The sequence below is a fragment of the Oryza glaberrima genome, chromosome 6 (assembly GCF_000147395.1).
Source record: "Oryza glaberrima chromosome 6, OglaRS2, whole genome shotgun sequence".
Lineage (NCBI taxonomy): Eukaryota > Viridiplantae > Streptophyta > Magnoliopsida > Poales > Poaceae > Oryza > Oryza glaberrima.
The window spans coordinates 4,202,908-4,215,821 of record NC_068331.1 but is presented as its reverse complement, the minus strand read 5'-3'; the positions used below and the strand labels follow the sequence as shown (position 1 = coordinate 4,215,821).

The 12,914-nt window shown below is 40.5% G+C and overlaps 1 protein-coding gene across 1 annotated transcript; it reads left to right on the top strand.

Moving 5' to 3' along the window:
• The first annotated feature begins 838 nt into the window (after positions 1 to 838).
• LOC127776299 (hydroxycinnamoyltransferase 4) lies at positions 839 to 5,021 on the top strand. Its single transcript, XM_052302657.1, has 2 exons — positions 839 to 877; positions 3,319 to 5,021. The coding sequence occupies exons 1-2, from the start codon at positions 839 to 841 to the stop codon at positions 4,630 to 4,632; spliced, it is 1,353 nt and encodes a 450-aa protein (XP_052158617.1). The 3' UTR covers positions 4,633 to 5,021.
• Positions 5,022 to 12,914: the final 7,893 nt, after the last annotated feature.

Here is a 12,914-nt window from a genome sequence, read left to right as displayed (position 1 = left end):
CAGACAGAGCCCTATATATTTCCATACCAGGATTTATAGAACTTTTCATTCTTTCATGGAAGGTAATGCTGCTAGCTAACTACATACTTAATTATCTCTACTTTTAAGTTGGTATTTCCTGAAAAGAAATATACTCCCTACCCTCGTCCACATATATAATGGATATATAGAATCCTTTATATTTGTATACGATGATTATATATATATATATATATTCTATAAAAGTTGGGTCGAATAGTCAATCTCGGTCTAAAACATAGAAGTATCTTGTAAAACTGCACCGTAACTATATTGTAACTATAATATAAACTTGTATAAAATTTGCATTCAACTATAGTTTGGTTAGCTAACACTGGGATCTTACGCGTGACATGTTTGAAATTTTTTTACTAACAATTTTTTAATGCACAAATCTTGAGGTGATCCGATAATCACAAATCTGAAAGTTTTAAGAGAAAAAAACTTCGGTAAGTTTTCTTACAAATCCACTAAAACATACCCCCTCCGTATTTTAATATATGACGTCGCTGACTTTTTAATAAACGTTTGATATTTCGTCTTATTCAAAAAATTTATGTAATTATTATTTATTTTATTATGACTTGATTGATCATCAAATGTTTTTTAAACATGACATAAATAATTTTATATTTACACAAAAAAATTAAATAAGACGAATGATTAAACGTTGGTAAAAAAGTTAACGGTTTCAAACGTTAAAATACGGAGGGAGTATCAAGTCTTTGTTCAAGATGGAGGCCGAGATCTGTGATGCGAAAATACCGGGACGGCGGACAGAAATCTAATTAAATCGGATCGCGTGGATGACAGATGATGCATGGCGGGCGTCGGGCGATATGAGAGGGATGAAAATCAGGTGTGTGATGAAAATCAAATTACCTATTTATTAAATAGGTTAGATTAGATTTCTGGACTTGTATAGACCTGTATTTCTCTTGGGGTAACTCGTATTAAGGACACCCATACACGGAGTACATGTTAACATGTATGCTGTTGATTTAGGAATTGGCTGCATCTCTTAGCAGAGATTCCTCCAATGGGACAGAAAAAAAAACAGTTGCTTTACTCCTATAAAGCACGTATGGCCTGATGTTAAAACCTGCACCACGCATGAATAGATTGTCCACACGAGACTTGTACTGGCTTGATGGGTTAGAAGGCAAAGTTGACCATAGCTTGATAGGTCCCTAGCAAGATTATTTATTTGTGGCTTCCAGACAATTCGGTAAACCAAACTTTAATTACTATCCATAAAAATATTAAATACATAGGCCCACATTAGTTTGGCAAGATTAGCAAGATTGGCTTTGTAGTAATGTTGTGGCTCAATTTTCTCTAATCATGCATGACTTTACTGACTAAGAATCTCTTTTGTAATAGAGAGAACACTTGAATAGTTGGATGCTTTGCATACACGCGCATCACACTTTACTAGAAACCAAGGGAAATGAACGCAGCCTAAGACCATTGCTTCTTAAATCTTAAGCAGCTGCAATATTGTTGGATATTTCAAATATTTCATAAAGGAAAAAGTCCCAAAGTCTTACCAGCTAGCATTATAAGTGGTGGGCTAGCCGGTTTAAGTTAAAGCCTCCACAACCTCTTAGGCTGAGTTCAGATGTTTTGTTCACTTTCTCAACCCACCTCTCTTATTTTACACTCGTACGTTTTTCAAACAATTAAACGATATGTATTTCGTAAAAATTTTCTAAACAAAAGTTGTTTTAAAAAATCATATTAATACATTTCTCAAAAAAATTAACTATTACTTAATCATACAATAATGAGTTACTCTGTTTTGCGTGTGTGGAGGTGTTAGTTCCAACCCACGGAACCGAGCACAACCTTAGTAAAGATCAACATGGGAGCTCCTCCTCTCATATCGAGCTTTTTGAAAAAGACTCGAGGTATTACCAGCTAGCACCATAAGAGATAATATGGGAATTAATTTGTTAAGGCAATAATTTGCTAAGATCCTCTCATTCAAATTAGTTAAGAGGTCTTAGTGTCTCAACTATATTAAGATAATAGTCTCTAAGTGATGTGTAACTAAGAGCTCATCTCTAGCTTTGTACATACCCTAATGAACTCATTTTCAGTATCTATACTTCTTTCAAAATAACGCTGTGATTATGACAGTGAAGTTGCCACCTCCACCAACTATAATATTACTGATGGGCTATACCCGTCTACAGTATTTGTATAGTATGAGAATCGTTGGTACTAGGGTATACATGAGATTGAGATAAAAGAGACAGGAGACAGAGATTTTATATAGATTCGTTTGAACCCCCTAACTAACGGGTAATAGTCATACTCCTATTTATCGAAGCCGGTATTGCCTTTATATATCAATCACTCAAGTACAATATATGGTATGAGCTAATCTAGTTTCTGTCAGCCTAACGGCATAGAGTACTCACATGTGGTCAACGGCTAGCGTAGTCAGCTTTCTTGAATATATTGGGTAGCTCTAGATCCGTCATATCGGTCTCTATGGCATCATATTGGGTTTATCTAGATATATATTGGCTTGTTTTCCATGTCAGTCTCTCTCTTATCCTCCTATGGGCGTTTTATACCCTCAAGTGTCCTTTTGTTCAAGTAAAACTAGGAAAACAAGTATGTAAAAACTATCCAAGTAGTCCTAGGACTATGATTCTCCTTACTTATCCGGAACACCTTCAATATAAAATATAAGTTTATTATGCAAAGGCATATACATGCAAATGGACAAAATTATCAAAAAGAACTTTAAATTAATTTGTTCCAAGCAATATTAGCATACATTCAATTTAATCAGGGGAAACTATTTTGAACTCTTAAGGTGATGTCACATCGTTATTTGCATGTCACTTAAATAGTTATGAAAAAAATACGAGATCAAATTTAACTTTTACATTTTGCAACGAAAAAATTGACTTTAAATACACGTAAACTAGTTGTACTTTAATTTGTTTTTTCGTTGTGACATGTAGAAGTTGAATTTTAATTTGCATGTTTGTGAAGTGATATATCACATGTTAATAAATCTTTTCAAAAAAATTTAATTTATTTTATGACGTACGAATAACAGGGGACGTCCCCTCCATAGTTTAAATTAAATTCACTCTCTTTAATCATTAGCGGGTACTTAATTAGTTAGTCGATCGAAAAAATAGAACTCATCAATTCTTCAGTGCCAAAAAATCATTTGGAATTGGAAACTGCAGCTCCACCAACCACTAACTTCGCCTCTATTTAAGCGAACGAAACACACGCAGAAACCTGCACTACCATCTCACCACTGATCAGTAGCTAGCTCGTGAAGAAGCCATTGCGACGGTGGACGTGTTGACGTCGGAGGTTGTCGTCCCCGCCGGCGAGACGCCGGCGGGCGCCGTCTGGCTGTCCAACCTCGACCTCGCCGCGCGCCGCGGCTACACGCCGACGGTGTTCTTCTACCGGCACAACGGCGAGCCGGGGTTCTTCGCGGCCGACGCCATGAGGGACAGCCTCGCCAGGGCGCTCGTGGCGTTCTACCCGGTCGCCGGCCGCCTCGGGCTCGACGGCGACAGCCGCGTCCAGGTCGACTGCACCGGCGAGGGCGCGGTGTTCGCCACGGCGAGGTCCGGGCACTACGCGCTCGACGACCTGATGGGCGAGTTCGTGCCGTGCGACGAGATGCGCGACCTGTTCGTGCCCCCGGCGCCGGCGGCGGCGAGCTGCCCGCGCGGCGGCGCGCTGCTGCTGGTGCAGGTCACGTACCTGCGGTGCGGCGGCGTCGTGCTCGGCATGGCGCTGCACCACTCCATCGCCGACGGGCGGAGCGCGGCGCACTTCGTGGAGACGTGGGCGAGCATCGCGCGCGGCGCGCCCGCCGCGGACGCGCCCGTGCCGCCATGCTTCGACCACAGGCTGCTCGCCGCGCGGGCGCCGGCGCGCACGGTGCTGTACGACCACCCGGAGTACAAGCCCGAGCCAGCGGCGCGCGCCGCCACGGCGTCCACGTACGCGAGCGCCATCATCACGCTGACGAAGCAGCAGGTGGGCGCGCTGAGGGCGGCGTGCGCGGGGGCGTCGACGTTCCGCGCGGTGGTGGCGCTCGTGTGGCAGTGCGCGTGCCGCGCGCGGGCGCTGCCGCCGGAGGCGGAGACGAGGCTCCACTCCATGATCGACACGCGGCAGCGCCTGTCGCCGCCGCTGCCGCCGGGGTACTTCGGCAACGCGGTGATCCGCACGTCGACGGCGGCGACGGCCGGGGAGGTGGTGTCGAGCCCCGTGGGGCACGCGGCGCGGCGGGCGCGCGCGGCGACGAGCCAGGGCGAGGACTACGCGCGGTCGGTGGTGGACTACCTGGAGGGCGTGGACGCCATGAACCTGCCGAGGAGCGGCGTCTCGCGGGCGGACCTCCGCGCCATCAGCTGGCTGGGCATGTCGCTCGCCGACGCCGACTTCGGGTGGGGCTCGCCGGCGTTCATGGGGCCGGCGATCATGTACTACAGCGGGTTCGTGTACGTGATGAACGCGCCGGGGAAGGACGGCGCCGTCGCGCTGGCGCTGTCGCTGGAGCCGGAGAGCATGCCGGAGTTCAGGAAGGTGTTCGCCGACGAGGTGGCGCGCTTGGCATGACACGAGTACACGACGCTCCCTGCGGTTGCATGCAATGCATGGTGTCCCCGTAAACGTTACGTACGTTGGCATTTCGTATACGTATACGATCGAGCTTGATGTAAGTCTGTAATGTGTATGTGTATGCATGTACGTACTGTACGTATGTATGTACGTACATGTCAATGTTACCGTGCGTACATATAAGATATACATAAATCTGGACTTTTTTAGATTCATGTATACAAGTGAAGGGTGTAGTGTATATTCAAGCAGGCATGGCATAAGTGATCACAATATTGAATTGAACTTGCTAAGCTAGTTGGTGATGCGATCTTCACGTGCTTATTTTGTAGTGGTGTTTTTTTTCTCTAATAATGTTTAGTATTAGTGGAGCCAGGATAAAATTATAGTAGGGTTCCTCAGCCTTTTGGGTCTTCTAACAATCTCAAATAAAGTCTATTTTAGCCCCCTTCAATATATATATGGATTTAAATTTTAGGGGGTCTTAATGGGGGCTCTAATTTAACCCCCACGCTGCCTGCGCCACTGTTTAGTATGAGTGCTAGCCATACCAAAGTCTTGTGATAGTGACTCATCTTCCTAGTATGTTGCAATATATATGGACCTTACAATCTCCCTTTTACTTTTACCCTTTTTAATAAGAGGTTAAGGTTAAGAAAAAAGACTAAAATACCCTTATCAAATGAGGTATGATTATGGATAGAAAGGTAGTCGGGGGTTTAATGGGAAGAAATTTGAATTCGAGTTAATTAATGAGACAAGTACTGCACCAAAAACCCTTAAACTAGAATGGATAAATTCCTTACATTATGAGATAGAGGTAGTATTTTACCATGAGTACTTCAATTCTCTCTCCCACAAACTCTCTTTGCACTATTTTGTTGAGATGGTCCTTCCTCTCTGATCTCGCTGCCACTGTCACTGTTCCTATGGTTTTACCCATTCCCCCTACCCTGCACCTTCCTCTCCTCCTCTACCAATGTGCCTCCCTCCTTGTCCGTCTTATCATGTCTCACCACCACCGCCCTCCCTTCCTCCTTCCTCTCCATCTATTGGTTACCCCTCGCTATCGTTTTTTATAGGCTTCATGATATGTGGCCTCCTAGAGCTCGAGCTTAAGTGGCGGTGGCAACGGGTGCAGAGCTCAAGCTCGAGTGGCGGTGTAGAGCCTCCCAATATGCTTCAAGGAGGACCAGCGTGAGGTGCAACCCCCATATCCATCATACACTAGAATGGATACCCTCATCTCAATCGGGCGGTAAGCCCCATCTCAATCGGGCATGGCGTCCGTCACAGGCTAGAAGTCACTGATGTGAAGAGCTATCTTAATCGGGCAAACGGCCGTCAAGGATGATTCTATCTCAATCGGGCCCTAAGTAAAGCCCGTCACCGATAGCTTTGACCCAAACGACCAGTCAAACTATAGCCCATCACAGATGACCTATCTCAATCGAGCCACAACTAGCGCCCGTCACAGATGACCCTTATCTGTGACAAGCATTAACTATAGCCCGTCACAAATGAGTCATCTGTGACGGGCATTAACTTATGCATAAGATAAGTTAATGCCCGTCACGGATGAGTATAATCCAAAAATAAATAAATTTTATTTTTTGGCTAGCCCTCACTCGTGTGCACCCACGCGGGAAGTTCAAACTTCTCGGTCGGTCACCCATCCCGAAATTGTTTTAGACCAAGCACACTTAACGTCAACATTCTTTAGAGATTGGCTTCCGAAAAAGTAGTTGTAACATGTTGGTATGAGTATTCTATTAATCCTATATCATGCCCTAGGCCAGGATGTCAAATTAGGGTTATTAAATGATTTTAAATGGAAAAGTCACCAAAACCAAAGTTGTAGAACTCATCGAGGTGCAAAATTTTTATTTTGGTCATTTCTCCATTTGACTCTATTTAAACAATTCGAAATTTGAAATTCAAAGTTTGAAAAGTTCAAATAGAATTTTAGATCAGTGTAACGACTTCAACTGAAAAAGTCATCAACAACAAAGTTGTATAACTCATCGAAATCTATAACTTTTATTTTGGTCATTTTTCTATATAACATTTTTTGAACCGTTTGAATTTGAATTTGAAAATATGACAACTTCAAACAACATTTTCAAATACTAAATGATATCAACTAAAAAAGTCATCAACAACAAAGTTGAATAACTCATCAAGATCTAAAACTTTTATTTTGGTTATTTCTTCATACGACAAAGTGATAGTAACATTGTTTACAAAATTGACATATATCTTATCTGGTTTTATAAACTATAACACATATATGTAAAATTTGTGAATTATATTACTAACATTTCGTCAGATGAAGAAATAACAAAAATAAAAGTTTTAAATCTTGATGAGTTATTCAACTTTGTTGTTGATGACTTTTTCAATTGAAATCATTTAGTATTTGAAAATGTTATTTGAAGTTGTCATATTTTTAAATTCAAATTCAAACTGTTCAAAAAAATGTTATATTGAAAAAATGACCAAACTAAAAGTTGTAAATATTGATAAGTTATACAACTTTGTTGTTGACATTTTTTCTATTTGAAATCATTTACTACCCGTAAAATTATTTTGACTCATAAAATGAATTATTATACTGCACTAAATTATTTTGCTATAGTCAACTTACAAATATAAACATTTCATATGAAAAATGGAAAAATAGTCATCGGTGACGGGTTTTAGTTAATGCCCGATAGAGATTAAGTATATAGCCCGTCACTGATGAGTCATCTGTGACGGGCCTAGTTGTTATCTCAAACGGGACTCAAGTTGGTGCACGTCACATATGATGGTCATTTGTGACGGGCCACAACTTGAGGCCCGTTTGAGATATGGAATGTTATCTCAAACGGGCCTAAAGTTGTGGGGCCACAACATTAGGCCCGTTTTAGATATGGAATGTTATCTCAATCGGGCCTAAAACTGTGGCCCGTCACTGATAGGGATCATCCGTGACGGGCTTAAGTTTTATGCCCATCTAACATGTCTGTGCGACTATATCTCAATCGGACACTTTTCGGCCCGATTGAGATGACTTCCTTGTGACGGTCCGCTATTTCTAAACATATTAGAGCCCGTCACAGATAGAAGAATCTGTACTAGTGATAGAAACTACCTGTTTCATGATAGTTCAACCGTGGGGAGGACAAGAACAGAGGGAGTTCAATAGCAATGGTAGGGGAGCTAGGCGGTGCGATCTGTCTTCACCATCACCTCCAGGTCCTTCCCGCTTTCACATCCACCTTCTCCTCCTCGATCTATCCCCCTTCGCATTATCATGCAGTTGGCCACGCCATCTACTTGAAGCCATGCTGTTGGTGCAGTCCACGGGAATGAGGGGGAAAAGAGGAGCAAGGAGAAAGGTGGAGGAAGAAGACCCGCTGCCGTGCATCTTAAATCCATTGCACTTTTATTGAATGTAATGCTGCATAGACACCACATCGGATGAAAATATCGTCAAAACCATCAAGAGAGGTAAAATAAAACCGTATTAATAATAATTAAGAGAGGCCATATACTTGGTTTATTGCTTAAGGAGGAAATTCACGGACTGACCCATAGTTAAGAGACGTAATGTGGATACTTTTTCTATGTCTTGCATACTCCTAGAAATGGACCAAATACTCGGCCAGTCCATGGTCAGGAGCCTAGGAACTTAGGAAGCCTCGTTGAAGTGGACAAAATGTCACCAGACCATGGACTAAGGTAATCTGATATTCACCAGACCGAATATTTTGCTAGGAACTAAGGTGGTCTTGGTGTTGACCCATTTCTTGCTTTGTCCCTAAATAATTCCTCTGTCAGGTTTAAATTTGAATGCTTGCTAATTTGAATAAAAAAATATTAGGATAGAATACGCACGTGTTTAATATGCACTTGCAGTTGCAGATATGTATGCAGGTCTATGGCACATTGGCACTCCTAGTAGGCTTTTTTTTTCAAAAAAAAAAACAATCCGGTGATTGACCACTCAGTGAATACAGTCAACCTTACAAGTCTCAAGTCACCCGAATTTTTTAGATGTAAGCACATGCAATCCAGTAATTACAAAAATAAGCACGCAACAACCATATTTAGATGTATAGGCAAGATGCTCACATGAAGCACGGTGCTTCCATTGAACCACTTGACCAACAGACTAATGGGCCGCTGAATTAAGAAAGTTAGCGCAAGAACCCACATCACCAATTGGTTAAATGCATTATTACGGGAGCATGCATGCTTTAATTGTGTTGTTCTCATTTTATAACTCATTGTAGCATATGTATTTCTTATATTATATTAAAAAAATATAATGTAAGAAATACAATGTGAGCTATGAGACCAAAACTATTGCTATTAGCTGAAGAAAAAGAAGAGGATTAATACTATTGGGCTGCTCGCACGTTAGTGCTAGAAACAAGACCGCAAAACCCCCATATACTTCGTTAGGTCCTCTTGGTCAACCCGATATTAACAGTGGTCAAGTACTTGTGCGAAGGTTGGTTAGAATTAGAATTCCAAACAATGCGTACTCTACTCACATATGTAATTATTGGGCTGCATGTGTTTAGATATAAAAAAATCGGGTCACCGGGTTTGAGGCCGGGTTATACACTTTCTTTCTCAACTTCTATTTATTCAATTTTTTGTGTCCACGCTTTCTTAAAAAATAATTCTAAAGAAAATTGTTCTAAAAAATAAAAATCATAATAATTTATTTATTTTTAAAGTTTTTAGCTAATACCCTACTGTATTTTAATGTATAACGCCGTTAGTTTTTTGAGATACTTTTGATTATTCGTCTTATTTAAAAATTTATGTAATTGTCATTTATTTTATTATGACTTGATTTAATTATCATCAAACGTATTTTAAGCATGACATAAATATTTTTATATTTGTACATAAATTTTAAATAAAACGAATGGTCAAACGTTGATAAAAAAATCAACAGTGTTATACATTAAAATACAGAAGGAGTAATTAATTAATCATACGCTGATGAGCTATATCGTTTTTTCTACCGAACGAATTAGTTACGAACTCAGGGGTTCCAACACATCCTTACAGATTGCTTTTCCGGTGGAAAAAGCATACCCATGATTCCTTGACGGGTGGAAATTGGACAGAGATTTTGCGTCGTGCAACTTTTGACTGAAGTACACACTTAGCAACTAGCATGCATGACGGATGGTGATGCGCAGACGTATAGTCGTTGGAAAATATTGTTAGCTTTGTGCTTACGAACTAACCTCTGAACTATCGGAAAGTATGAATTACTTCTCTGAAGCATAAAATCAGATATTTTTCACCGTCAACTATTCAAACCGAACAAATAACCTCTCTACCTCAGCTCATTAATTCACAGTGATTTTGGTCCTATGTAGCTGTCCAGTCAGCAAACATTTTTTTTAAAAAAAATCAGAAGACCCAACCAGTCAGTTCTCACCCTCTCTATCTCTCTCTATTCTATCTCTTTCCCCCATCCCCTTCGCCATCTCTCTCTCTTCTCCCTCCCCTCATCTCCATCACTCATCGGCAACAACGAGCCAAGGACGGTGGAGGTGGGGGCGAAGCCAGCTGGGGGCGGCAGAGGGAGGCCGAGGACGGCGATGGGCTGGAGTAGAGATAGCGCGGATCTAGAAGGACGATGCGGGCGGTTGGCGCGGACGATGTGCTTTACCAACTCGATCCACTTCCGATCGCCCGAGCTCACCGCCTCCACCATCGGCCACCCGAGATTGCTCTACCTCTGCTGCCGGCCACCCGAGCTCGCTCTGCGTCTGCCTCCGACGCCGACTGCCCAAGCTTGCTCCACCTCCGCCTCCACCATCAGCACCAGAGGTCGCTCCACCTCCGCCGCTAGGTAAATTGTACTTTTTGCATAATATATTTTAAAATTTAGAGTAAATTCTAGCTTGGGTTAGTTTTTTTTTACCAAACTTACCCCTCCTCTTCTCCCACACCAGTGAGCTCCTTCCCTGTCTCGTTTCTCCCCCGCATACCCTAGTGTCTCAGCCACCAATGCCGCGGAATCAAAATGAAGTAGGGGCAACAAGGTGGCAACAAGCTTCGCCGCCAGGTTAGAATGACACAAGGGCTGTCCATCGGTTTCAGACGACAACCAGAGCTGGAGGTGGTGGTGGGAGCTAGAGGTGGAGAAGAGAGAGAGATGTGAAGAAAGAGTGGCCCATAGTGAAAAAGAGGTTAATATACCTAGCTTTATGTGAAAACTTTTGATTGGGGGTAGTCCAAAAGTTAAACTTTGGTAAAAAGAACCTACTCCAAACTACAATTTACTCTAAAAATTAACAGTTTCTAAAATTAAATTGAAGCTATGATACTCTCATTGGTCATAAATACAATATTTGACAGTTAAGACTACATCTAATAAAAAAAAGTTGAATTTTGACCATCAATAAAACTTCTCAAATGCTTAGTATTTTATAAAAGAAAAGTTATGTGCATAGATTAGCCTTGAAAGTTATCATGATCTTATTACTTATTAGAGTTTATTAACTTGTCCTGATACCTAAAAATAATGGCTAAAGTTTCATAACTTTGATCGACTACCAAATATTGTGACTGTAAAGACAGATGCAATAGAGACATTTGAAGAGTGGCATTTGGTAAGGGAGGCAAATAGTTAGATTCAGAGTATGATTCAAGTTTTATGTATAGATTTTTAATAATTACATGATTTTATTATTTGTTTAAACACGTGAGTGTTAAGGCCCTTTGATTTGAAGTAAAAGTATACGGATTTTGTAGGATTCTAATCCTATAGGATTTTTTTTCCTAAATGACGCTTTGAAACGAAGGATTGAAAACTATTGAATCCTGTAAAATTCTAAGGAAAGTCTCAATCCATAAAGTTTTGGATGATTTTTAACATGAGGTCCAACCTCATGAGTTTCTATTGAGTCTATCTTTTTCATCTCGTTCCTATATTTTTCTTGTGGTTTAATAAAACGATTATTCATGTATTTTTCCTACGTTTTACAGTGCTCTGTTTGTAATAGAATTTCTATCATAATCTATGTTTTTCTTTTATTCAGAGGGGCCCTTGTGTGCACTGCAGGTCAGTGCTCGTGTGTTGTGGTGGCCACAATAAGTCAGGAAGAAAAAGCCAGTTTGACCATGAACGAATACGATCAACCGTGGAAGTCTAAATTGTGGGGGTTTGTCGAGTACTTTAGCCAATGCTGCTAGATTGCCTATGTAGTAGAACCCACTTTAAATTCACTACTAGTAAAATAAATTGGACAGAGATTTGCATCGTGCAAACTTTTGACTGAAGTAAATTAAACACGTATACCTTATAAGTTATTTTAACTTTTTCACAAATTATACTTCTTTAGCTTTGTCCAAATATATAAAAAAAATAGTCATACTTCAACATAAAAACTATTAAAATATATTTAATATTAGATTTTATAAAATTAATTTAGTGCTATAAATATTACTATATTTTTCTATATACTTATTAAATTTTTAAGAAGTTATCTTAAAAAAGTCAAAGTAAATTATAATATGAAACGAAGGGAGGACGTAGCACCCCCGACGGTGATGTACAGCAGTACATTCCTAGAAAAATATTCTTACCTCCTTGTTTTGGTCACAGTTTACATCTTTTTAGTCGTAAAAATAAAATTTGTAGTTATAGTGAAACTACAGTTACAGCGAGACTCCTATCAAAAATGAGATACATGTGAACTATGGTAATTTGTTCAAGGGGCAATTGCATCCATGCTCCCACTTTGAAAGCCAATTGCTGTTTTACCTCCACTTTTTAGGGTTTTGCAGTTTTACCCTCATTTTTTGAATTTGAATCAGCCGTGTACCCTCACTTCTACCAGTTGGTTCTAACCGTGTTAGTTGTAGAAAAAAGGACATTTATACCCTTGGTGGTTATTGTATTTTGGCCTCTATTTTTTTCAGCTCTGTGTGATTTTTGCCCCTATTTTGTGATTTAGCTTGTGTGATTGTTATAAATAATTCAAATATGAGCATTTCTTGTGATGTTTTTGTACTTAAAAAAATCACAAATACTAGGCAATTATAAAATTTGACCAAAATTTGAATAAAATTTCGACAACATTTCGATAGAATTTTGATACAACTAGCACAAGTCACATATATAGCAAGCATTACAAAAGTGTCATATGCAAATAAGTCACGATACATATAAGTTATCGACCACAAATATTACTTTGTGTCCACAGATCAAACCTTAACAGAGACAGATCTCACTGAGGTGAAGTTAATCGAGGGTG